At 46.4% G+C, this 24,870-nt stretch overlaps 5 protein-coding genes across 8 annotated transcripts in view; 1 reads left to right on the top strand and 4 right to left on the bottom strand.

Annotated features, from left to right (window-relative positions):
* Positions 1-232: 232 nt before the first annotated feature.
* On the bottom strand, positions 233-9,169 carry rfx5 (regulatory factor X, 5). Of its 3 annotated transcripts, none has more exons than XM_029167771.3 (11): positions 9,084-9,169; positions 7,835-7,971; positions 7,649-7,682; positions 7,485-7,567; positions 7,284-7,406; positions 7,089-7,205; positions 6,694-6,772; positions 6,249-6,447; positions 5,874-5,956; positions 5,668-5,796; positions 233-5,544 (listed from the first exon to the last, which is right to left on the bottom strand). In XM_029167771.3, the coding sequence occupies exons 2-11, from the start codon at positions 7,936-7,938 to the stop codon at positions 4,444-4,446; spliced, it is 2,052 nt and encodes a 683-aa protein (XP_029023604.1). In that variant the 5' UTR covers positions 7,939-7,971; positions 9,084-9,169; the 3' UTR covers positions 233-4,443. The 3 variants fall into 3 exon arrangements, with proteins under 3 accessions (XP_029023604.1, XP_029023603.1, XP_029023602.1); XM_029167770.3 differs by having other exon boundaries at positions 8,642-9,100; XM_029167769.3 differs by having other exon boundaries at positions 7,835-9,100.
* Positions 9,170-9,886: 717 nt separating this feature from the next.
* On the bottom strand, positions 9,887-12,837 carry psmb4 (proteasome 20S subunit beta 4). The gene is made up of 8 exons (XM_029167892.3): positions 12,678-12,837; positions 11,791-11,917; positions 11,632-11,711; positions 11,077-11,223; positions 10,912-10,993; positions 10,604-10,720; positions 10,298-10,386; positions 9,887-10,052 (listed from the first exon to the last, which is right to left on the bottom strand). Exons 1-8 carry the CDS (start codon positions 12,794-12,796, stop codon positions 10,040-10,042), a joined length of 774 nt encoding a protein of 257 aa, XP_029023725.1. The 5' UTR covers positions 12,797-12,837; the 3' UTR covers positions 9,887-10,039.
* Positions 12,838-15,234: 2,397 nt separating this feature from the next.
* Positions 15,235-19,426, bottom strand: LOC114866109 (saxitoxin and tetrodotoxin-binding protein 2-like). 2 transcript variants are annotated; one of them, XM_029167781.3, is made up of 16 exons: positions 19,266-19,426; positions 18,961-19,109; positions 18,804-18,886; positions 18,520-18,642; positions 18,169-18,288; positions 18,011-18,072; positions 17,603-17,748; positions 17,418-17,509; positions 17,126-17,251; positions 16,908-17,027; positions 16,636-16,715; positions 16,381-16,526; positions 16,212-16,303; positions 15,897-16,022; positions 15,674-15,793; positions 15,235-15,393 (listed from the first exon to the last, which is right to left on the bottom strand). In XM_029167781.3, exons 1-16 carry the CDS (start codon positions 19,383-19,385, stop codon positions 15,347-15,349), a joined length of 1,752 nt encoding a protein of 583 aa, XP_029023614.1. In that variant the 5' UTR covers positions 19,386-19,426; the 3' UTR covers positions 15,235-15,346. The 2 variants fall into 2 exon arrangements, with proteins under 2 accessions (XP_029023614.1, XP_029023615.1); XM_029167782.3 differs by having other exon boundaries at positions 16,636-16,712.
* A 1,515-nt stretch (positions 19,427-20,941) lies between these two features.
* LOC114866170 (zinc finger and SCAN domain-containing protein 20-like) lies at positions 20,942-23,562 on the top strand. Its single transcript, XM_029167896.2, has 2 exons — positions 20,942-21,231; positions 21,385-23,562. Exons 1-2 carry the CDS (start codon positions 21,033-21,035, stop codon positions 21,945-21,947), a joined length of 762 nt encoding a protein of 253 aa, XP_029023729.1. The 5' UTR covers positions 20,942-21,032; the 3' UTR covers positions 21,948-23,562.
* Positions 22,531-24,870, bottom strand: part of LOC114866080 (semaphorin-6D-like) — a 40,309-nt gene continuing 37,969 nt past the window's right edge. The window contains 1 exon segment of the mRNA XM_041072981.2: positions 22,531-24,870. Within this exon segment, the coding sequence (XP_040928915.1) occupies positions 24,544-24,870 (327 nt within the window). The 3' untranslated portion in view covers positions 22,531-24,543.

Below are 24,870 nucleotides of genomic sequence, written 5' to 3'. Positions count from 1 at the left end.
GCAGTTTAACTGCAGATTTAGATTAAATGATTTCATTAGTTTAAACCTGCTGGATACAGCAGCTACACTGCTCATCAAATTCATTTCTATTTGTTTAAATTAGATTAAACATGTAAACGTGTGATGTGTGAACCACAGTTAATTATGTATTCGATATAACCTTGGTAACATATAGTATCTATAAATAAGTATAGATACTGCAATTTTACAGACGAAAAACATTCACAATTACTGACGTACACCCTCAACGACTTTAATATTTTCCTTGAGATTGTTACACAAACCTTTATTCAGTCAGCGTTTAGACTTCCGGTTTAATTCAAGGAAAGGGGTTCTGATTTAGGTTCTGTTTCCGTTCGTATTAAAACATAGTTTGTCAACCCAGTTGATTTTCTGATATGATTCATCCCTTCACATGTTTATGGACTTAACTTTGAGCCACCTGAAATAAACCTGATGTCATCTGTAGCTGGACAGTTTGTGACTGCTATTGGCAGGACTGAAGAATTTGTGGGGGAAAAGCAAACGTGCATAAAAGAGAAGCATAAAAACAAAATGACACAAATCAGGAAAAATTTGGTAAAAAGCAGAAACGTAAAATTGTGGGGAAAAAAAAAGAGGAGGACGTCTGCCAGTAAACGTCACATCCTTTATTTTAAACAGAGTAAGAAAATAGATTCACATTAATGTTGTGTCGTCCATCACTTTTCATTTCCTTATTACAACAAACAAAGAAAGCATTTTCAGAGTAACAAACGGGCAGAGAACTCACACGGATGATCAACATTTTACTGATTATTGTCTTTTCAAACCAACAAAAATGAGGGGAAATTTATTTTTTGCAGGGTTGGGCTGATGTCGACCTCCAACATGTTTTAGGAGCAAATTACAAAAAAAACCCAAAACAAAGTTAATTTCCAAAAACAAAGTCACATGAACTCATGCAGGAAACCGACAGCGTCTTCACAAAACAAAGACATGATTAAAAGATCTTCACTGAAACAGCACGAATAATAACAACAGAATCTGCACATTAACAAGCTGTACAACTGCGAAGCAACAGGTTCAGACGCAACAACAGGAACAAAGACCAAAAATAAACTGTCTGAAAAACACAGAAGGCAAAACAAGCTCATTGGACCGCTGTCCACAGAATGAACAGAAAATGGCATCATGAAGCCAAATGTAACTGTTTGGTGCGGGAAAATCAGTGGTTAATGCATCCACATAAAACTGGACCAGTGGAACTGCTTGGGACCACCCTGGCCCAAGATCCTGAGCCGGGGAGGCAAAAGACAAGAAGAATTCCCTTTAATTGTTTACATACATGAACATATCAGACTGAGAAAAACAAACAAACATAAGAAGTTCACCCCTAGCATCTTTATTTCAGTTCCAGCCCAATGTCAGACTTCATCCATCAGTGGGATGGACGTCTCCTTAGATTCATCTTGTTCATACAGGCTGTGAAACACTCCTTCATGTCTGAAGCTGATCTGAGGCCTCATGGTTAAAATGAGCTTCTACCAAAATGAATTCTACCAAAACGCTGAATTTACAGGAAGTGACATCAGATGACACAGCGTCACTGAATCCGATCCCGACTGGTCGACGCGCTGCTACCCGAATCCCGATCCTACTTAGCTTTGATTATCTGACCCGTTTCTGGTTTTGTTTGAGCAACATGGCTCCACAGTGAAGACAGCTGAGCTCCCAGTGCAGGGCCAAACTGGGCAAACATTGAGGCTTCATGCCGTCTTTGCTCCACATAAGGCAGCGCAGCGTCCAGGTCTCTGGATCAGAGCTTAGTCCCAAAGGTGACAGTGAATAGTTTGCTACTGAGTGACTCAAAGCGCTGGTAGGACACCATCCTTCTGCCTCATCAGTACTTAGATCAGAGCTAAACTTTGTCTCAGCATCTGTTCATCCTGGTGTTTTTCTGTTTTCCTTTGGATCCAGCGCAGATGCAGTCCAGCAGATCAACTTCTCTCTGCCTTCATTTCTTCAGCTGCCTTTTGGACACACGCTGCTGGAAACACCTTCTTTAACTCTCCTTTAAAGTTTTACCCAGTTTAGCCCAGCAGGTTTAACTGTGCAACCTCCAGTTTCACTTCTACCGTTTGCTTTGGCAACTGATGCCCAACAAGATGCTAAAAGCAACATTTCACTTTGATACGCATCTCCTCTGCTGTGGACGAGACGCGTCTACACAGAAATACTAATTACATAATTACTGCTTTTACTGAGTTTCAGTCAACAACAAGATGACTGTGAACTGTTAACAAAAGAAAAGTCCAAACACCCAACACAATTCAAAGTCCTAAACAGTCACATTAGTAACTTTGCTCCACACTGAAGCTTTGCTCATTGTCTGAGCTACTAAAACAACCTTAAGCCACCAGGTTCACAAACAGCGTGTCAGTCATACCTCTCGTTTCAAGTGCTGACCACCGCTTTGATTGCCAAAAACAAGTCATCACAATGTTAGACTTTTATAACATGACAGCGAGTGAAATGTTGCTTTAAAGCAGCTTTTAGGCCCCTTCTCTCCAAATCCCTGCAGTTACTTTAACACAGCGTCTGCTCTCAAACAACAAGGAGACGGTGCTTGGTCAAAACCAAACATCAGCATTAACGCTCAATGACAAAAACTCATCACATACAAGTCTTTTCCCACACACACACACACACACACACACACACACACACGCACCCCTATGGCTCGTAGCACCAACAATGAACAACAAAGCCTCAACATCAGCAACGCGAAATAATCAAAGTTCTTCTCGAAGGAACCAGACAAAGTAGGGAATAATGTTTTATAGCCTGAAAACAATCATTCAGCAGCAGAAAGAATTAGTGGCTGTATTAACGTCTCGGTTCCTGAATGTGTTGCTCATTATCCGGTCTGTCTTTAGTTTAGTTGGGTGATCACACCTGTCATTTGTTAGTGTCTCTGCTTCAGAACGGCTCCAGTGTAAAGAGGAGGTCACGTCACATTGCTGATGCACAGTGTTGAGTTTAAGGAAGAGTTAGTGCAAAGGGTGCATGGCAACAAACAGCAGCAGCAGCAGCAGCAGCAGCAGCAGCAGCAGCGAAGCCAGCAAGGATGTGCTACAAAGGCAAACCTATCATCATACAGCTTGTATTGCATCTCTAAACGGCGCTAGTGCTACGTGGCAGGAAACGCTGTGCTTTGCTCTTGGAGCTGAGCCGACGGGTTCTATCCTCTAATAAACATCAAACTTAGGACTTTATCTTGTTTCCAATTACAAGTACATGAGCAGCTCATCCAGTTCTGCAGGAGGAGTCGGACAATGTGGCAGTGAAAGGATTTGTAAACACAGTGTCCGGTCTGGTTCTGGTCATCAAAGCTCTGTGTGTCTGTGGGTCAGGTCAACACATTTCACATTAAAGCTTGGCAATTATTTTAATAAATAAGCAATGTGCTGATTTTTTGTAAATAGCCAATAGTTACAGCCCCAACAATAATGAGTAGAAGCTGGATAAATATGAAAAGATGTTATTGTAGTTTTAATTCATTTTGAAATAATACCAATAATACCAATATTAAATTCACCAATTAAATCATATCAAGTGCTGGTGTTTGTAATAAATAATCAGAAATAATAAATAATTTAAAAATAGCTCTACATTTATTTGAACTGGCTCAGTAACCATCATGTATATGTGATGGGTCATTTAGACGAGCCTCAAATGTTTTATCCTCTCTTGCACACGCGCACATGCACGCACACACATACACAGTCTCCCTCTGCCTTTGTGTTTTCTCATTTTAGCTTTAGCTTCAGATCTTCCCTCACATTTACAATATGACCAATACATGAAGGAAACTAATGTTTCCTTCCTCCATTTCCATGAACTGGAGTGAAGGTGAATCAAGGCTGAGGTCATTTCTCTTATTTAACACAAAGAACCTTTATAAGGCTCAGACCCGTAAAACCCACTAAGTATCAAGATGAACTTGATGTGGTTCATTACTTACATTACTTCACACTCTTTCCTTTTCGTTTTAGCTTCTTGCCTTTTTTTACATCTGATCCGAAGCAGTGGAAGCAGAAAGCGAAACACAGCAAATGATCAGACACAGAAAATTGGACATTTACAGAGCAAAGATGGAACAGGAGGAAGGAGGGCGGTGTGATCAGGTGCATCCACCTGAGGAGTCGTTTTTCTGTTTCAGCCACAGGTGTCCTGTCGCTGGACAGACATGCAGTGAAACAATCATAGGTTTCTACCAGCATCTAGTTTGATTACAAGTGCAATGGGGGGAGAAAGTGCGTTCTGGCTTCATTCTTCCTCTGATTGGAAGCTGTGGCCAATCTGGGATTTCCACCAGTATAGGAAGGGAATGTGAGGTAAAGCTGAGTGAGGAAGCTTGAGAAGGAAGTAGAGTGATGAAAACTCATGTCCTCCTCTTTTTCAGGAGGTGCTCATGCTCTCTCCTTCCTCCTCCTCCTCCTTTACAGCTAGGGTGGAAGAGATGGAAGAGGAGGAGGAAGCAAGAGCAGCAAGGGATGAAAGAGAAGATAAGGTGGAAGGAGGCAGTGTTGGAGTGACGTTCAGATCCACTGGCGTCAGCGTTATCTCCACCTCCGCCTGCTCCTCCTGCAGCATGGGCAGAAGGGGAATGGGAGGAGGGTGGAGGTGTGCAGGCAAAGGAGTGCTGCTGCTGTTGTTATTGCTCGGTCTCGGGGCTTTCTGGATCACCTCCACCATTGGGGTCCGCCCCGATCCCGCCAGCTCCCAACTGGGGTTCTGAAGCAGCAGCATTGGCCGGGCATGGTGGTCTGACTCGACTGCCCCACCAGGCTGACACTGAACCACAACCCCACGATGCTCTGACACTGTCGGCAACTGACTCAGAACCAACCCCTGCTGGTCCTGGATGACCAGCTCCAGCATTGGCTGTGCAGAGGAGGAGGAGGAAGCAGAGGACGAGGCTTTCTGGATGACGCCACCCATTACAGGTGTGATGATTGGAGAGTGGGGGGACGGTGCTGGAGGTGGGGGCTGAGGGGCAGCAGATGGAGAAGGCAGACTGTCCTCGGGTCGAGGTTTTCTTGGTCGTCCGCGTTTTCTTTTCACTGGAAGGGGGCCGGCCGCAGACCCCCCAGACACACCTGCTGGACTGCCTGGTGGCACCACCTCCAGGGTGCGCTTGCTGGCACTGCTTTGTGTCTTCTGCAACACAGAGATGGAGGTTGCAGAGGCATGGTGCTGCTGGGCAGGAGGCGGAGGTGGCTGAGGGAGAGGAGGAGCAACCTCTCTCTCATATGACAGACAACCCTGGGGCAAGATCATCAATGGCACAGGCCCACCCTGCTGCTGTGGCAGCGTTGCCATAGCAATGACCTTCACCCCTGTCCCGCTGGCAGCGGCGGCAGCAGCAGGACCTCCAGGTGCAGATGCCGCAACTACTCCCGAGGGGTCTTTGGGAGCCAGCGAAGGTGGAGAAGAGGTCTTATCAGGGATGGAGCTTCGAGGGAGGATTCTTGGTAACTGCTTCATAAAGGCCTCCACCTGCAGCACAGCAAGTCACAGTGATTGAGAGCCAGTTAGCTGTCTTCCCTGAAACACCAATACAAAAACATGAGTTAATAATCACATGCCAGAGATGTAATGTACATGAAGGTGACAGTCTACCAGAGCAGAAGAGGAAGTAGAGGAGGAGGAGGGCAGAGGGGCATCCACAGAGGAAGGTTTAGCTGCTGGTGGTTTGTCTCCAGGCAGCAGCTTCAGTGAGGACACAGAAGAGGCGTCTCCAAGGTCCTTCTGCAGACAGACAGGAAGCTGTGAGCAGCCGTAAGAGACTAAATAAATCTGATCCGTGATTGTACAGAAATAATCACCTTCTGCTCTGCAGGTCCATCGCTGTCAGGTTTAGAGATGACTGGAGTTTTTTTGATGACCTTGTGGGTTTTGGCTGGACCTCCTGCAGACCCAAAGCATCAGTCATTCATCTGACAAACAACAGCAGACAAACTGTTTTTTTAAAGAAGTGAAATGCTCGGTTGTGCTGTGCAAAAACCGAGCTTATAAGACTCTAGATGTTCGTTTGTGGATTTTACATTCAAAAACAGAAACCTTTAAATAAATATGCTTTTACACTTTTTAGGAATTAGGAATCAACCTTAATAGTTCCATGAAGTACCGAAAAAGACTTTTCCTGAAGGGTTTGGGCTCTAAAAGAACAATATGTGGAAACAAGCCACACTGTGACAGACCTGCAAGAGCAGCAGAAGTGACCAGCTCGGCCTGACTGCACCGAGGGTTGACGATGTGCTCCTGGATCAAGTAGCGAGCAATCTCCACCACTGTGTCAAATGAGCGCTTCAAGATCTTCTGTGCCCAATCACAGATCAGCTCACATGCCGCCTCTGTCACTTCCTGCTTGTAGGTTTGGACCAGCTCAGTCAGCTCTGCCTAAGGATGAGAAGCAAAAGCATTTAGATTTGTGTGCTGCAGGCAAATATTAAAGTTATATACATACTGTGCACACAGTACTGAGCTTTAATAGTGTGGTGGAAACAAGTGCAGCTCTCTATTGGGGGATTCTGTAAGGCAGTTTGGATTAGATTTTAAGTGCAAAAATAACAACATCTGTTACATGGAGTTAATACAAGGAGTCAAACAGTAGTAACGCAGCAGTATGTGTGGATGTGTGTGTACCGGGTCATTCTTCAGGTCCAGGTTGGGCAGCAGAGGCATGTTGAGAACAGTCTTCCTCCTGATGCCGCTGTAACAGTACGTATCAAGCAGCCAGGTCAGGGAATCTAACCATGAAACCACCAGGAACAACATGTCACATATGTATTTCACATTCTGAAAGAAAAACTATTAATAGGTGTTGACGCCCTAAAAAGAAACTAAAATAATAATAATAATAATAATAATAATAATAATAAGAAGAAGAAGAAGAAGAAGAAGAAGAAGAAGAAGAGACGAAGAAGAAGAAGAAAAGAAGAAGAAGAAGAAGAAGAAGAAGAAGAAGAAGAAGAAGAAGAAGAAGAAGAAGAAGAAAGAATGCTTTAAATTTCTTTAAATGCAATGAGGTGAAAGGATATTTGGACTGTCCTCTTCCACCAAGCCTTCGAGCCTTGATGTTTGGGAAAATGTCTCTGATGATCTTCCCAAAGTTGGCAGCGCTCAGAGGACGGTGCTGCAGGTTGTCACAGTATCTCCTGGAGGACAAGAGGGGCGGTTGGAATCAAGTGACCCAAACAACAATGTTACAAAGTGCAATTTGTGTGTTCTCTGACTTGTAGGTCTCATAGACGTCCTGTTTGGGCAGGCAGGTGTCGGAGTGCTCTTCCAGGTGACTGCGGATCCAGTTACAGGTGTGAAGCTGGTCGGCTGTGTTGAATGATCCCGAGTCACCACCACTACATGCACACAGAACAGAAATGAGCAGGAAACGCTTCTATAGTCTAAGCAAACTGCAGAGAACCAACAGGTCCAACCTCTTGTCTCCAGAGCTGGGTCCAGATGGCAGCTGCAGGTACAGGTACAATTTGTCATTGTCTGAGAAGCGCTGAACATCCTGCTGTTGAAGAGTAGACACACATCAGTCATGAGCTACATTTGACTAACAGATTTTATTTAACGGCATCTAAGTGATTCTTACCAGGATCTGGTCCACTTTGGTTTGAACATTCTTACTGTAAAACAAAGGAGTCACTGAATGAATAAAATAATAAATAAAAACAGCAGAAACTGGGATCCAATGTATCCAAGATATTTTATAATTTCCTTGTGAGACCTTCCAACAGACCCAACAACCGACTGGTCCATCATAGAACACTCAACTTACGAGATGTTGTTCTTGAGTTTCTGCAGCAGCATGCTGGGCTCAGTGTCACCCTCCCCTGCCTCCAGCCCACCCTCCCCCTGCTGGTACCGCTGGTCCTCCGACATCTGGACCAACTAGCCAGTGCTTAGTAGCACCATCTGAGGAGAACACAAACAGTCACTGGGGACACTGATTTAATAATTCACAGAAAGAACACGTGGTTTAAAGCTCAGGAAACAAATAGTCGGTGCTGTAATATTATTAATCAATACGAGCTTAAATATTTATGTTGCACGACCTAGTCTTATGTATGGATCAGTGAACAGAGCCTCGGGACAAAACCATTATCCCACAAGACAGTGCCAGAAAACTCATCTGTTCTAAGAAGGAGCAAGAGCAAGTTGTGTGGAAGTAGGTGACCAGCAGCTTATAGGTGGAGGTGACAAAGCCTTCACGTGGTCATAATGTTGGCCAGCTAAACCTTAATGTCCCGTCCTGCATATTAGTACGGGGGGCTTAAGTGTCAGAGGGGCTTTTGTAGAACTTGGTGCTTTAGGAGACTTGGACAGATGTGCGGCCACCTGTCTCCCGTCACTGCACCACCAGCACATTAAGTTCAAACAACACGCGAGATGGGTCGCTTCAGGTTTCAGAGCGGTTCCGCCCTGACAGCCGGTGAAAGGCCCGCGGGCTACCGGCCAAAGCGACACGCGCCGGCCGTCACAGAGACGGTACCGACCTCAGCCACTCTCTACACACAGCGGCCACCGTCGACAGCCGACGTGAACGTGCTAGCGGCCGCAGCTTTTGTCTGGTCGCCGTACTTACAGCGGGCGTAGCGCCGGTGGTCATGTGGCTGACATTCACCACCACACACTGACCTCGCTCAACATGTTACCATCGAGCTAACAGGCTAACGGGCAGACGTCCACGCTGGCCGGTTCACACACCGCTTGCAGTAATTAGCAGATTAAACAACCGTTTCTGGACGTATCAGTGGGGACGCAACTTCTTGTGCATGAGGTTCAATTAGCCTAGCCGCATTTGTACAGAGTTAGCTCACCGCTAATGGCAACATGCTAACAAGCTTAGCTAAATGCTATCATATAGCTTTAGCCACTGCGCACTGAACATCAATTTAACGTGTTTCTACACGATGTTTTTATTTAGAAACAATTCTTGCTAACCGTTAATTTGTGCTGCCATTAATATATGATCTGTGCACTCAGTCCCATTTGAGTAATTATTTTAAAAAGGAAAAAGAAAGTACCTGAGCCAAGATACAGCAAAAATCCCCCTTCAGATTTTTTTGTGATTGGACGACTTCATTATGTCTGCCTGACTACAAAGCCGACGTCTATTCTGATTGGTGCGTTGTCACAGACCTACCCGGATACTAAAGGCGAGTCAAATTCTATTGGTCAGGGCAAATTATTTTTCTGACGGGGGTTTTTCTAATTGGCTGAGTTTTCCTGGTCTGCCCAGTTACAAAACAGATGAATTCATATTGCGAAATGTGCATAGCAACAATCGGATTTCTGGTAAAAGCAAATCCTCTTAAACCTATTTGAATCTGAACTGTTTCCACTGATGAAATAGCCACTACACAGGGACTTTCAAACTGATAGATATATGAATATATATGAATTGCCAAGTTTGCAAGGAATTTGATTCAGTCCTACTCCGTCTGTTTATGCTCTCTACTAAAATTTATTACCATATGTATTTTGAATTATTTACCATAAAAATCACATTCACTGTTATTTTTAATCAAGTCATTGCACATTTAATGTTATTGCACTGACTTATTGTTTTGTGACTGGAGAGTTCAGTTCACATGTGGGGTCAACAGTGATGCTTGCTGATGTACAGATGTTAGATGGAAGGAAAGAAAGCTGAGTCCCAATGTTCTTCTCTGCCGACCGTACCACCCACTGCAGTCTGTGTCTGTTCTGCTTGTTGGCTGATTTATCAGGATGTCACCCATTAGCCAGTGAAGACATTAATTATTTTGTTATTGTCAATAAATTCACTAATGTGTAGTTCAAGGTTTCAATGAAGTGAGCACATTAATTCAAACTCCTTAATGTTTCATGTTTATTTTCAATTATATAAAAGTGACAGTGAACATGAGAATAAACTAAAGTGGGACACATAGGTTTCATGTAATAAGCTGAAGTGTTCAATGTTTCAGATGATCAGTGATGCTTCATCAGTCGCAGCACATCATTCAAACCCACTGCACAGAAAACAGAAAACACAGAGTTGGATCAGAGGAATTAACTTAATGACATTCTGTTTAAAAATTACACAGGGCTTCCGAAAAAGTTAAATTCTCACACTGGACATGATGAAGCCAGATTTATTGGTAAACTGCTTGGCCTTCATCAAACAACAACAACTAAACAGTCTATATGAACAAATTGTGTCATAGACACTGTTTAAATACTTTATAAGAAATGAACTTGTGAGCTCTTACTCTACCTGACCAAGTGGGCGATGTCCCAGTTAGTTTCAGAAGACAGGGGACCAATAATTTCCACACCTCCTTCGGTTACAATGGCAATCTCATGCTGTAAAAATAACCAACATCACTAATGAGAATGACTGATGTGACGCTGTGAAAGTTCCCCAAACACAACTAGGCTAATCATCAGTTGCCAGAAGTTAATTTTTACTGTGTTCTTTAATTACAAAGCTGCAATTAAAACAGCTTCACTACAATAACAAAAATGTTAAATAAATATCTGATATGATGGCTTCTCACTACTGTCCGGGTGTAAAACTCACTCTGTTGTAAGAACGAGCGTCTCTGTAGTAGAGCACTTTGAGGCAACGCTCCACCAGGTCCCGAGCTTCCTGTTTCGTAATGTCTGTCTTGTTCTCCAACGCCTCCCTCATCAGTGGCTACACACACAACCAGGAAAACACACACACACACACACACACACACACACACACACACACACACACACACACACACACACACACACACCAAATAACGGTAAAATCTAGACACACACTTCTAAGAATGTCATATGTCTAGATTAATTTACAGTCAAAATAATTACATCTAAATATAATAAATAACCACTCACCTGAGCCAGGTATGCCCCAAAGCCAGTGGCCACGGTGGGAGCTTCATAGGCTACACCCAGCTTGTCGACATAACCCAAGAAACTAGATGGACACAAGGTGGTTGACTGATAAGTACAGTACAGAAACAAGCTAACTGAAAAAGAACAGAAAGAGAAGCGCCTCACCTCTGTCCATTGTAAAAACCACCAATCACCACAGTGTTCCACAAGGGATTCATCTTGCTGCGACGGTTGTACATTACTCTGGTCAACCAGGAATGGACAGCCTTGGGACTGTAGCTGTGACCATCCCCAAGCAGCTCTTCGTCAATACTGAGAGAAATAAATATGTAAACCGGGAAACAAGTTTCATAATATCAAATGGAATTTAACATCTGTCTGACTAAGAGATGGAAAATAATACAAACAATTATTTATTAGAAATTTGTTGTCTTTTATAGCATAGATTTGCGTCTGTACTTGCTAAATATACAGATAATGAGGCTCTTCAGGGCAATATGCCCAGCAGTGGATGTTCTTCAGATTCACTTCAGATCAGCTTAATCAACTGTGTCTCTTTGGAGTACTGGTCACAGCAATAAATTATGCATATTGAATTCAACTGTATATAAACTAATTACACATTAATTCAACCTTGGGAGAAACTAACAGGCACATTAGTTTGTGTTAATTAGTGTAGGTGTTTACTGTAGGTGTGTCTGTGTCAGATCAGCAGCTTACACCATCTGTTCGATGACCTGTTTGAGATACTGATAGTCAGCATAGTCCCCTGAAGCTCCGAGGATGGTGTTGTTGTTCACCTGTAACACAAACACTGTTTATTTCAGCTCTCAGAATCTCACAGCAGCACAATACACTCAGCAACTGGTGTTTACTCACCTTCATAAGGCGAGATATGTTCCTGAATCGTGCCAGAGAGCCGTACGACCCCAACATGTCTGCCGCGATGATTACACCACCATTGAACTTCACGCCAAGCACTGACGTCCCTGTTACCATTGGGTTGCTGTGGAGAAAGAGAAAATCGAATTTAGCAGCTTGAGGACTTTTCCTGAGAATTTAAAGTTAAATGGCATGCCTAACTAAATACAACTTTCCTCAGTGGGATTTGATAAGTTGTTTCGGTGATAAGCATTTCAGTCTCAAAATATTCACAATATTAAACCTGGTAACTTCCCACTTAGACGCATTGACGCTTACAGCAGTACGTTATTAGGACACATAATTTTACAGGGGCTACAGTCTGTTTGTGCGTTTACTTTAATGTAACGCTGCACTAAACAGAATAGTTTTCATTCATTATAGGAGTAAATGTCGTTACAGTGGTGGTTATTTCACAATTGTAGTGCTTAGTGCCTTCCAACTGATTGACCAAATTGCTTGCATGTACGTTCGTTTAGGTAACTGTAAGTAAACTGATGGGTTTTTATGTCTTTAAGCTGAAGTAAATCAGTTTCGTGCGTGGACGCTAGCTAACGCAGCTAACAGTTAGTCAGCAAAACAAAAGCAAACAACGGAAACGCGTCACTAAGAGCATTTAAACTATCTGCACTGATTATCTTCAACATTAAAAAATGAAGCACGAGCTCTGAGCATCGGGCTGTAAAAACGTTCAAACAGATATAAACTGTCAGTTAGCTTAGCATCAGTTGGCGACAGCTTCTCCATGATGATACAGCACCGCAGAGCGTAAACGAAACCGAGAGCACCGCTTCGGCTGGGATAGAGAACAAACAGCTCCGGTTATGTCGAACTGAACCACTCACAGTGTGTGCCTGACCGGCCCGCATGCTGTGCCGAGTCCGCTGCTGCCAGGAAATGAATAAAACTGTCCGGGCTTTGGTCCATTCTCCCAGAGATTCAGCTTCAAGCCGGACGACTCCATGTTGAAAATACTTCCAGGAAGTGACGACACAGCGTTGCCTTGTTGGAATCAGCGTCTCTGACGTCACAAGGCAGCGCTTTTCCGCCTTTTTGTTGGAAGAACAAGTGCTAATAGTAACAATAAAGATATGATTTAAAAATGCATAAAATTATTCAAATTAAAACTATACAAAACAAAAGTGAGCAAGTAGACAAAGCAAGTCTGGGTGCTGGTCCCGGCTAGTAGGAAGTTAAAAAGAGTAGAATAATTTGAATTCGACATTTGTAACCAGAAATAGAGAAACACGCATCCTGTCATACAATCAAAGTGACAGCAGCATCAACAGATCCAGCTCCAGACTGGATGAGACACAATATGATGCAGGTAGAATGGTAAAACCTTCTTCCAACATCTGATGTTGATGTTGGAAATGCAGGCATGAACCAGAGATAACTGGGCTTACACAACTGGGAGGCCACAGGGTGGGGCCTTGCAGAAGTGTCTGTAGCTACTTGCTGCAGATAACATGGTGTTTACGTTCCACAAAGAACACAGTAATGACACTAGACCCAGAAGGCCTGTGTGCATCTGAAGCCTTGTTCTTGGTTATGGTCCTACCAGACGTAGACACAGGTCAGGGGTCACTGGGTCAGAGGTCGCAGGTGTAGGCACAGGTCTTATTTGTTCTCCACAGAAACATTTCCATCATGGGTCACCACCCTCCTGGTTGTCCTGGCTGCTGTTCTTCTTCTGTCTTGGGGCCTTTTAGTCCACTTCTCTCAGTATTTCATGCAAGGTAAAACTACATTACCCATAATGCTACTGGCGGACACTACCAGGCTTTACCTCTGTTAAGTGTTACCCAGCAGCAAAACATCCAGGTGAGAAGATGCTGGAGCTCAACACGTGATGCTTTCATAGAACCAGCACAGCTAAAAAAACAGCAAACCAGTGTTTTTATCAAATGAGAACGTTGGCATCTCTTTCTTTATTTGTGGATCAGAGTTCAAAGATGCTTCAAACCCATTAAACCACAGCAGCATTAAACACTTTTAAACAAACAGCAGCTCAGCAACGGGTTGAACCTTCAGGACTCTGGTCATGTCGTAGAAAACCTTGAGTTTACCAACGACGCTGACCAGCCTGAAGTCTAGGACCAGATTTACAGAGGCCGAACAAAGATGAACAACAGGGGACTTCAGTCTGACCCTGAATCAACCCAGAGCTGACGACACAGGAAGAAACGTCTGTGGCGTCTGTGTCAAGATGGGAGAGCAGCGAGTTCAGCTGAGGAACAAAGCTGTGCTGCTCAGGGTCAAAGGTTAGTGTTTGAGCCAAGTTAACATGTGTGATGATTGCATAAAACCAGCACAGCTTTAAAATAAGGACCAGACCGTTTCTGTACCAAATCAGTGCTTTATTAACTGGTCTTTGGTGTCTCACCCAACAAACCACCCCATTCATTTCTATTAAACCACAGCAGAAGAAAGGTCCAGGTCAAAGATAACTTGCCTGGGCGTCAGTCTCCGACTCCCTTCTCTTCTCTCTGCAGGGAGTTTGAACCCACCCAACTAAAACAGCCTCACTGACCCATCTGTCAATCACGTGGAGGAGGCGGGGCTGCAACGTGTGTCAGCGCCCATGACGTCATGGAGGAAATGTTTGTTTCTAACTAATGATCTGATCTATGATGGATGCATGTCGATGACGTTAGTTCTGTGGAGGCGTGCTGCCCCCTGCTGGCTCCTCCCTGTCACAGACCCTTCATACATCACATACATCATGAAACAGATGCTACAAATGTAAAACGTACTAGTAATTCCATAGTTACATGTTCTGGACTCTGGCTACAGTTTGTTTTCTCATATGAACTTGAACCTGGTTTAGGAAACAACAGGATAATAACAAAAAGGCTCAGAGCAGGATGTACTTCCTGTGGAGGCTCAGGTCCTTCAACGTCTGCAGCTCCAGCTGAGGATGTTCTATGAGTCTGTGGGTCCAGTGTTTTGGGCTGTGGTCTGTGGGGCAAACATGAATGGAGCAGACAGTAACAGACTGGACAAAGTGATCAGGAGGACTGGTTCTGCTCTGGGGGTGGAGCTGGACCCCCTACATGCTGTAGCTGAGAGGAGGATGCTGGTCCAACTCCAACACCTCCACCTCCTACACACACTGGACAGAGGAGCACCTTCAGCCAGAGGCTGATCAGTATTAGGTGCTCCACAGAACTTAAGCTAGTAATTAGATGTGCGTGTGTGTAGATGTGTTAGCATTCATATTTTTAATCTTCTTACCCTCTTGTGTGTTCCTACAACTGTGACAGTGATCAAAGTGTGCAAAATAATTTCCCTCTGGGCTTAATAAATTTTACTTTAAATGCATCTTTACTTACTGCTAGTGAACTGAACACTGTTACAATGATGATTGAGTGTTTTTATAGAGGGTGGAACTGACGGCATTACAGTAGACACAGAGCAGATTGGTTCATACTTTTATTTGTAACTAGTGTTGGTTCAGTCACATGATGAACCCTGACACAAACAGACTGACATGGGACGTGCAGGTCGTCTCTCAGGAAGCCTGGTGTTTCTCTAAAGCAGATTTCTTATAACAGAATTCTGTGAAGACAGAACAAGATGGGAAAGGTTGAGCAGAACCAGGGTTCAGGATCATCCCCAGACTTCATGTGGCGTCTGTAGCATCAGTGTCACAAACAAGAAAACATAAACCTGCTCTCAGACCACAAGCTCCATAATAAATAAGAACATTCCATAAAAAAACTTAATAATCAGAGAGAGAGGACACAGGCTGCTTCCATGTTTGTTTGACCTACAGCTGTTTCTGAGGGAGAGGAAGCAACAACAGAACCACTGAAACAGGTTCATCTGAGCCACCGACCTGCTTCTCCATCGTAGCTGAACGGGCTGTGGTGCTGAAAGCCCAGACACTCAGACTGTTTCCTGTGATCGTCATGGGCCGCCTTCAAGCGCTGAGCGTCTGAGTGATGCCTCTCCCTCCCTGAATTACACATGCACGCACAGACACACACACGTTTGCCTTTAGCTGTGATGGTTAGGGCAAGTGGCTAGGGTGTGCGTGTGTTGTGTTGTGTTGTGTTTACTGTAGCTCAGCAGGAATCGTCCGTGTACGTATTTGTAGACCACCAGCAGGCAGTCGGGACAGGTCTGGTAGAAATCCAGAGCTGCTGAGTCGTTGTACGGTTTAACAACTCCGTCCACCTCAACAGCTTCACACACACACACACACACACACACACACACCACACACACACACACACACACACACACACACACACACACACACACACACACACACACACACACACACACACACACACACACACACACACAGCTTCAGTTGTGGTATTGACACACAGGGTGATGCTACCGATGTTGCCATGGTTACTGTCTCTCACTGGCAGACACCATGTGCAGAGTGTGGTGTCCAGCATCAGAGAGGTCAGAGGGCAGCGCCAGGTTGATGACATAGTTGGAGCACGACTTGTCCCTGAAGGCAACACAACATGAATACAACAACCTGCCGATGTCTGATCCGAACCCAGACATTTTAACGTCAGCACTCACTTGTACAGGTTCCTCTCGTTAAACACTGCTCCTCTCTTGTCAGGGAGCAGCTGCAGCTCCACGTGGGAGCTAGAGACGTTTTGTAGGAGGTCCCAGCCTTTATCATGGTCCGACACAGACCAGACAAGAACCCAGGCCCCAAAAATCTGATAGAGGGAAACAGGTGGAAGTTGAGCAGATCTGAAATACCCCCGGAGCACATCCAGCGTTTAAACTGCTCTCAGGTCAGTGAAGCATGCTCACTGACTGACCCACCTGGTCCAGGTCCTTGGTCGGCAGCCGACTGTTCAGACCTTCACATTTCTTGCAGGTCGGCACAGCCTCGTATCCAACTGCTGCCAACAACAAGACATCATCATCGAATGTTCACCCTCCACTGACCACGAGCTTCGTTTCCCCACACACAAAAACCACAAGCAGAACGGTGGATGGAGGTTACAGACACACGGCCAAATAACAGGGGCAGCAACAAACACAAAGCAACAAAGCAACAATGTAACAAACTACTAAGAATATACAACACCAACCTGCGGCTCCGTTGTAGATGAACGGTTTGTCGTGAGCGAAGCCCACACACTCGGCCAGTTTCCTGAGGTCGTCATGAGCCGCCTTCAGCTGCTCCACGTCTGAGTGACGCCCGTCCCTCCCTGAGTCACACACACGCACGCACAGATGCACGCACACGTTGAACATCAACTAGACGCGTGTGTGCGTGCGTGCGTGTGTTGTGTTGTGTTGTGTTTACTGTAGCTCAGCAGGAATCGTCCGTGTACGTATTTGTAGACCACCAGCAGGCAGTCGGGACAGGTCTGGTAGAAATCCAGAGCTGCTGAGTCGTTGTACGGTTTAACAACTCCGTCCACCTCAACAGCTTCACACACACACACACACACACACACACACACACACACACACACACACACACACACACACACACACACACACACACACACACACACACAGAGCTTCAGTTGTGGTATTGACACACAGGGTGATGCTACCGATGTTGCCATGTTGCCATGGTTACTGTCTCTCACTGGCAGACACCATGTGCAGAGTGTGGTGTCCAGCATCAGAGGGGTCAGAGGGCAGCGCCAGGTTGATGACATAGTTGGAGCACGACTTGTCCCTGAAGGCAACATGACACAGCAGAGTGTGGATTTATTTACTGGACTTTTAAAGGCTCAAGTGTTTTTCTTAATCGGAAAACGCGTAAACTCACGTGTAAACGTTCCTCTCATTTAACATCACAGTTTTTTTGTCAGAAAGCAGATGGAGCTCGATGTGGGAACTGGACACGTTGGAGAGCAGGTCTTGGCCTTCCTTGTGGTCAGACACAGACCAGACCAGAACCCAGGACCCGTAAACCTGCCAGATGGAAACATGTGGGAGTCAGACACGTCTGTTCTCTAGGCCCTGTCACACAACTTGAAGGAGAGACTGAACGCGCACACGCACGCACACACACACACACACACACACACACACACACACACACACGCACACACACACGCACACACACACACACACACACACACACACACACACACACACGCACACACACACACACACACACACACACACACACACACACACACACACACACACACACGCACACACACGCACACACCTTGTGCAGGTCCTCCGTCGGCAGCCTGCCGTTCACACCATCACACAGTTTGCAGGTTGGACCTGGAGTCAAACACCAGTAGTGTGAGAACATTCAAAGCTGCTGCTACCGACTCTGTGCCGTTACGTTAAGCTGGAGGTTCTGGACACGACACCAACCTGCGGCTCCGTTGTAGATGAACGGTTTGTCGTGAGCGAAGCCCACACACTCGGCCAGTTTCCTGAGGTCGTCATGAGCCGCCTTCAGCTGCTCCCCGTCTGAGTGACGCCCGTCTCTCCCTGAGTCACACACACACACACACACACACACACACACACACACACACACACACACACGCACACGCACACGCACACGCACACGCACACGCACACACACACACACACACACACACACACACACACACAGACGCACGCACACACAGACGCACGCACACACGCGCACAGCACACTGAGAACACACTGCTACACACACGCGTCTGAGTTGTGTTACTGAGAGCAGATGGTAAATACTGTAGCTCAGGAGGTACCGGCCCAGTGGACCCTGGTACAGCATCAGCAGACGGTCCGGACCAGTCTCAAAGAAAACCACACTGGTTGAGGTGATGGCACGAACAGTTCCATGTTTCAGCAGTGCTACACACACACACACACACACACACACACACACACACACACACACACACACACACACACACACACACACACACACACAGCTGTAAAGAAACATCTGCGAGCAGCTGATGACACTCTGGTCGCTGACCTCCAGATCAAACACCAGGACACGTGTAACTCACTGCCGCTCTTGACCTGCAGCGTCGGGTCGCTGGCATCAGAGGGAACGTGGAGGTTGAAGAAGAAGGACGCACACACGCCGTCACTGGAACGACACCCCGAGCCCAGTGAGAACCCGGCGGACCCGCCTCCGCAGTGGGCACGCTGAACACATCTCACCTGAACGTGTTCTTCTCCTTGTACACGATGGTTCTGCTGTTGGGCACCAGGAGCTGGAAGCTGGCGCGGGAGCTGCTGAGGTTCGCCAGCAGACCCGAGCCCAGCTCATAGTCAGAGACGGCCCAGGCCAGAACCCAGTCCCCGAAGTTCTGTAGCATAAGATGCATTGTCACAGTGAAGCTCTGGTGGACTGCTCTGCTGTGAAGCTGTTCACGTCTACCCAACCATCAAACCCATCTGGACCGATAGCCGAGACCAGCTGCTCTCAGGTCAGCGCTCCTCAGGGATCTGCCACAAGCACTCACCCTGTGCACATCCTTAGTCTGCAGCTTTCGGGTCAGAACTTCACATTCCTCGGTGGTCGGTGCCGCGTTGGATCCGATGGCTACCAGCAGCAGCACTACACACTTCACAGCACCGCGCATCCTGCTGAGACACACACACACACACACACACTGTACCGAGCGGCAGGGAGCTGCTGCCTTTATAACCTGGCAGAGGCCCGGTCTGGGCCTGGGTCGGTCCAAAGGGTCACTGTGTGCTGTGTTACTGACCCTGAGGCTGCTCTGGCTGCTCTTGTTTGTGTTTAATCCAGCATGTTAATCCTGCGGGTGACAGCGTCCATCCCTGTCCATTCCTTGTGTCTCAGCCTCCTAAGCCTCAGTAAGGACAGACACACGCCTGGACTCAACCAACCTTTTAAGACACGTCACAACATCCATCACCTCCATTTTCACACAGTGAATTTTAGCACTCTAGTGTATTTTCTGTTGGTGGAGATCAGTTCCTGCTTTTTACAGTGGTCTTAACTTCTCCTTCTATGATTTCTTTGTGTGTGTGTGACCTGAGTTTATGTTCATTATTACTGACCAGATGTGGACAGAGATCAGAGTCGTGGTGCTGATGAGGAGGATTTCTGCATGTGCTCATGATGAAGGATGTCACTCACCCAGTGTTCAGCTCTCAGGACTAACTCTGATAAACTGATTAGTTCATTACACTGTTTGGTTGTTTAGTAATTAATCACACATCCCCTGAATCCTTTAAAATAAAAGCACCCATCCAAATTTTAGCACTACTTTTGCTTGGGTAATTGTGATTAATTAATTAGACTATTTTACTATTTAGCAATTCCTTGCAGATACCTCCTCCAAAGCTCCTGTTTTTCTCAATTCAAACTTCAACTATTTCCTCTGCAGCTGCTTTCAGCTATATTGAATATTTCCACGACTTGGATCTATTCTTTCAGCTCCTGAACTCAAAACTATTTAATTATAATCTTCAGACGTTTTGATACATTAAGCTATGTTCCATCAAACTACGCAAACCTGTAAACACTTCCTTCATTTTCAGCAGTTCTTTAATTTCAGCAAATTTTCAGCAAAGTTTCCTCAATTTGAAATTCAATATATATTCAATAATAATTAATAATAATAATATTCTGAATAATAATATTCCGCTCTGTTTCAGCTCAGAACAGCTCCTAATTCTCTTCAGATACATTATTCTATAGTTTGCATACTTCAGCTATGTACAGCTATGTTTTGAATGTTTCAGCTACTTTCTGCAATTCTTCAGGAATACATTTAGCATGGAAGCATTTATTGTGCAGCTTCCTGTCGAAATGCTTTATCTAGATGCAAATGCATTTAGAATTTTCATTTTTTAACCGTAAACGCTTTACATTGATAGACAGCTGCTGATCTAGGTCATGTGTGACCAGTGAAGGTTAATATGTAATCAAGGCCACTTCAGTACTAAACTCACATGCTACATTACTGACCTCAATAACCACATGCAAATAATGTGTAATAGAATAAAACCACAAACCTTAATTAGTTTAGGTATAGTTACAATACAGAATCACAGACTCCAGCTTTTACTTATTCTCCTGCTTATCTAAAAAGGAGACAGAACCAGTCTGCAGTGGCGCCTCCTCTCCAGCAGGGGGCAGCTATTAACCAAGAAAGTCAGACTGCGCATGTGCAAACACACCGAGCCGGAAGTGAAGCTGGTAAACAAGCGTCCACGACGCCTCAACGAAGCAGCTTCTCCTCAGTCCTCCCGCTGAAATGTCCAAAATTGAGATGCTGAGGCTGCTGATCAATCAGCGGCTCACCGCGGCCGCGGAGGAGATCTTCGGGGTGTTCGGAAGGACCATAGCCGAGTACGAGGAGGAGATCTCCCGCTCCAAGCTAGAGATCGACCGCCAGCGGCGGCTGCTGGACCTGTCCACGAAGCCGCAGGTGTCGCTGCACGAGAACGGGCCAGGTCGGTAAGAGCAGAACCCCAGGCTCGTTGTCTCTCAGCTCGACTCGTTACTAACGCAAACTCAGCATCACTGTTTGAATGAGTCCAGTCTGCCCCCCGACGCAGAGGTTCTGTTGGTTTAACATGTGCTCACTCTCCTATTGTGTTCGGCAGCTGTCCCTGAGCAGATGGAAATGACCCTCAGTTTCGATCGGAACCAAACTAAGTCTCCTCTCATCAAGGAGGAGAACGAGGAGCTGTGGCCGACCCAGGAGGAGAAGCCTCCCACGGAACAGCTGCTGGGGCCGACAGCCGAGGAGGTTCAGAACCAGTACCGGGGGGACCCTGACCCACAGCTGGGCACCTCAGACCAGACCCGCCGTGACCTGCACGATGGAGCCGTCAGAGCCTCAGGTGTCGAGCGGCTGGGCGTGGCTTTGTCCAAGGTGGCGGACTCTTACGCGTGCACCACGTGCGGCCGAGTGTTCGCCCAGCGCGTACACTGGGCCAAGCACGTGCAGGTCCACCGCAAGGTGCAAAACAAAGCCGACAAGTCGTACACGTGTGACATCTGCGGGAAGAGGCTGACGCGCTTCGACGGGTACCAGAAGCACCTGCGCATCCACACGGGCGAGAAGCCGTACTGCTGCGTCCAGTGCGGCCGCAGCTTCAGCGACCACTCCAACTACAAGCGGCACATCCGCACGCACGCGGGCCCGAGACCGCAGCAGCGCTGAGCCCGAACACGGAGGGCGCGTGTGGCGCGTGACGATGAGGAATGAAAATAGACGGAACCGGACACGTGGTCTGATGGTTCCACGCAGAGTTTCCCTGAGCGCTCTAAGCCACGGAGGAGGTTCTGTAAAGACGCTTTAACAGAGACACCGGGTCTAATGGAGATGCTGGAATACTGGACGTCTCGTGTTGTATTACTTTTAACGGTCCGTCTGAACAGTTTGACCAGGGAAGCTGGTAACACGAAGCCTGTATCACATCTGCTGCTAATTAGGTTTTGAGGCGAGACTGACACAGACATTATGGTAGAATGTCATTCTGACGTAAATTCCATCCGTGAACCCCGAAGTGGGCAGAAACGTCATGGTTTGAAGGTACATATTGTCGCCAGCAGGTGGCAGCGTTCGCTTAGAATGGCTTCTAGCTGCTGCCGTGACGTCCGACGGCATCATAAAACCAGTGCAGGGCTCCTGCAAGATCCCTTGGTCCATAATACAACAGAACCTAGACCCGACCACCCACTACTGGGCCGAAGTTGAGTAAATTCCAAGAGTCACCCAAGTCTTTAGGAAGATTCCACAGGAAAACACTCCACAGTAGCCTTTATTTACACAGGAAGGGCAATGGTTTTACATTGTCATTGGATGCGGTCCAGCTGGTGGCGCTGTGACTGACAGAGATCACAGCGTCTCTGCGCCCCCTTGGCTCGATTTGAGGACGGGACCAGAGAATCACAGAATGAATAAACAAATTCATTTTCAAGGTTACAAGTGTGTGGTCGTACAAAAAGCTTTTAGAAAAGGAGCCGTAGTGCTTTTTGCAGCACCGCCATGAATGAGAAACCTCTGAACGGTTCTGTTTCTCATGGTGTCGGGCTCAGGATCCTCCTCAGAACCCGGCTTCTGTCCTTTATTGCATCAGAGCCACTCAGTCACAGCGTGGAGCAGAGGGAACGTACTGACTTGATGCTCGAGTCAGAGTCTTACAGCAGCAACAGTGAGGTTCTGTGACACTGGTACCGCTGGTTCTTAGGTTTGGTTTTAACCAGCTGAGACCAGATCTAGAATAAAGTGTTCAAACTTTGGTGACACAGAAGAATGTTGATCTTTTTACATTTCCATTCATTAAACTAAACAGAAGTCCGTTGTTGTGTCAGACACCTGGAACCAGCCCAATGTGACGCCTTCACTCTAAAACACAGTTTCCTGTAAAATGAATCAAACAAAAGGGCAACAGATCGTTATGTTTGTGAATCTGGAGCTGAATCTTTGAAATAAATTAAAATAAATCCTGGCTGAGTGCGAACAGAACAACACTGATTTCTGGTCCCACAGAGGACCATGTAACAGGGCCACACTCATCCCAGTGCCGATAGACTGACCTCCCGCCTCAGCTGCAACTTTCTTTGTGCTGTTTAGGTCCCGGTTAACTAAAAAGCCTCTTGATTTTAATCTTAATTTCTCCAATAAAATATGAATCTGTTGGGACTTCTTTCATTGTCTCTGTTTGCCTTGTTCTCATGGATTCACTTTTTCAAATGGTCATAACCTGACCTGAAACATGTTCTGGTGCTGTAAGATTTGTGTGGATTTAGTAAAGGTCAAAGTTCATGGTGGACTCCTGTCTGACTGTCATCACTTCCCCAGACATCGAGTTTATTGCTATTTCTGTGCATCTCCACTGAGTCAAACACTTGACTCACACAGTCTCTAAAACTCTCTCGACCATGAAAAACGCTGGGAAGCAAAACTAGAATCAGAAGTAAGAAATGCTCCCCAGCCATCGTCACCAACGGGCCTCAGACATACATTCCCGTGGTTCCTTGAGGTTCCCACTTGCTGCTGCTCCACTGTTACATGATGGCTGGTGCTATGTTCACACACACTCAGTCTACAAACATTTGAATAGAAAATGTCAGAAATGCTGATTTCAGCTCCTGAATCATTAGTTTGGGGAAGTGCAACCAGCAGATTTTCACCAGATTCTTTGAAAGCGATGAGAATATGATTCCTTGACCCATTCTGTTTCATTAGCATGTTAGCGCAGGAAACCAGCCAGGCTACGACTGAGTCTGGCCATGACGGGTCCTAAGCAGGTGACATCTGCCTCACGTCTCTTAATTAAGGCAGATGTCGAACACGTCGTACGTCAGGCACATCCTAAACAGACCACATTAATAATTATGAAAATGATCCCGGGAGCAGAAGCAGTGACAGTAACAGGTGTGACACATGCATGTTAGGGTCAGTCGTCCGCTCCTGGTGGTTGACACATACCAATATGGTACAGAACCCGTGCCTGCTGCTGTCACCGAGTCCATCTGAAGTGTTGCCTCTGTCGTCCTCACGTGTGAATGTCAGGATACCAGACAAGACAAAGTATTCACGTCAAACAACTTGGCTCCAACTCTCCCACACTGCGTCTTCCCTGAATCTCTGATGAAACGTGTGGCAACGTGCAGCAACCGGCCCATGCGATCAAAGCTTTCATCAGAAAACTGCATTAATCACTTTCAGGCCACTTTGAGCTGAAGGGACTCGTTAACATCTCTGAGTGCTGCTTTTGGAATGTTTCTCACGCTGACTTTGATCCGGTGTGTCAGGAGGCGACTGGAGCTGCCCAAGACCGAGTCGAGCCCCAGTCGAGCCCCAGGCCGGGTCGAGGCCCAGGCCGAGTCGAGCCCCAGACCGGGTCAGGTCGAGCCCCAGGCCGGGTCGAGGCCCAGGCCGAGTCGAGCCCCAGACCGGGTCGAGGCCCAGGCCGGGTCGAGGCCCAGGCCACCCCCTGCTCGCTCTCAGTAGTTGTAGGTTCCTGCCTCTGCTCCTGGTGACGCCGCTGTGTTTGGCAGGAACAGAGGCTTGGGGGGGACTTGGGGCTTGAGGGACACGGTTCTGCGGACGATCGCCGCCCGCTGCACGTGTGGCC

The sequence above is a fragment of the Betta splendens genome, chromosome 11 (genome assembly GCF_900634795.4).
Source record: "Betta splendens chromosome 11, fBetSpl5.4, whole genome shotgun sequence".
NCBI lineage: Eukaryota > Metazoa > Chordata > Actinopteri > Anabantiformes > Osphronemidae > Betta > Betta splendens.
This window is presented reverse-complemented; position numbering and strand designations above follow the sequence as displayed.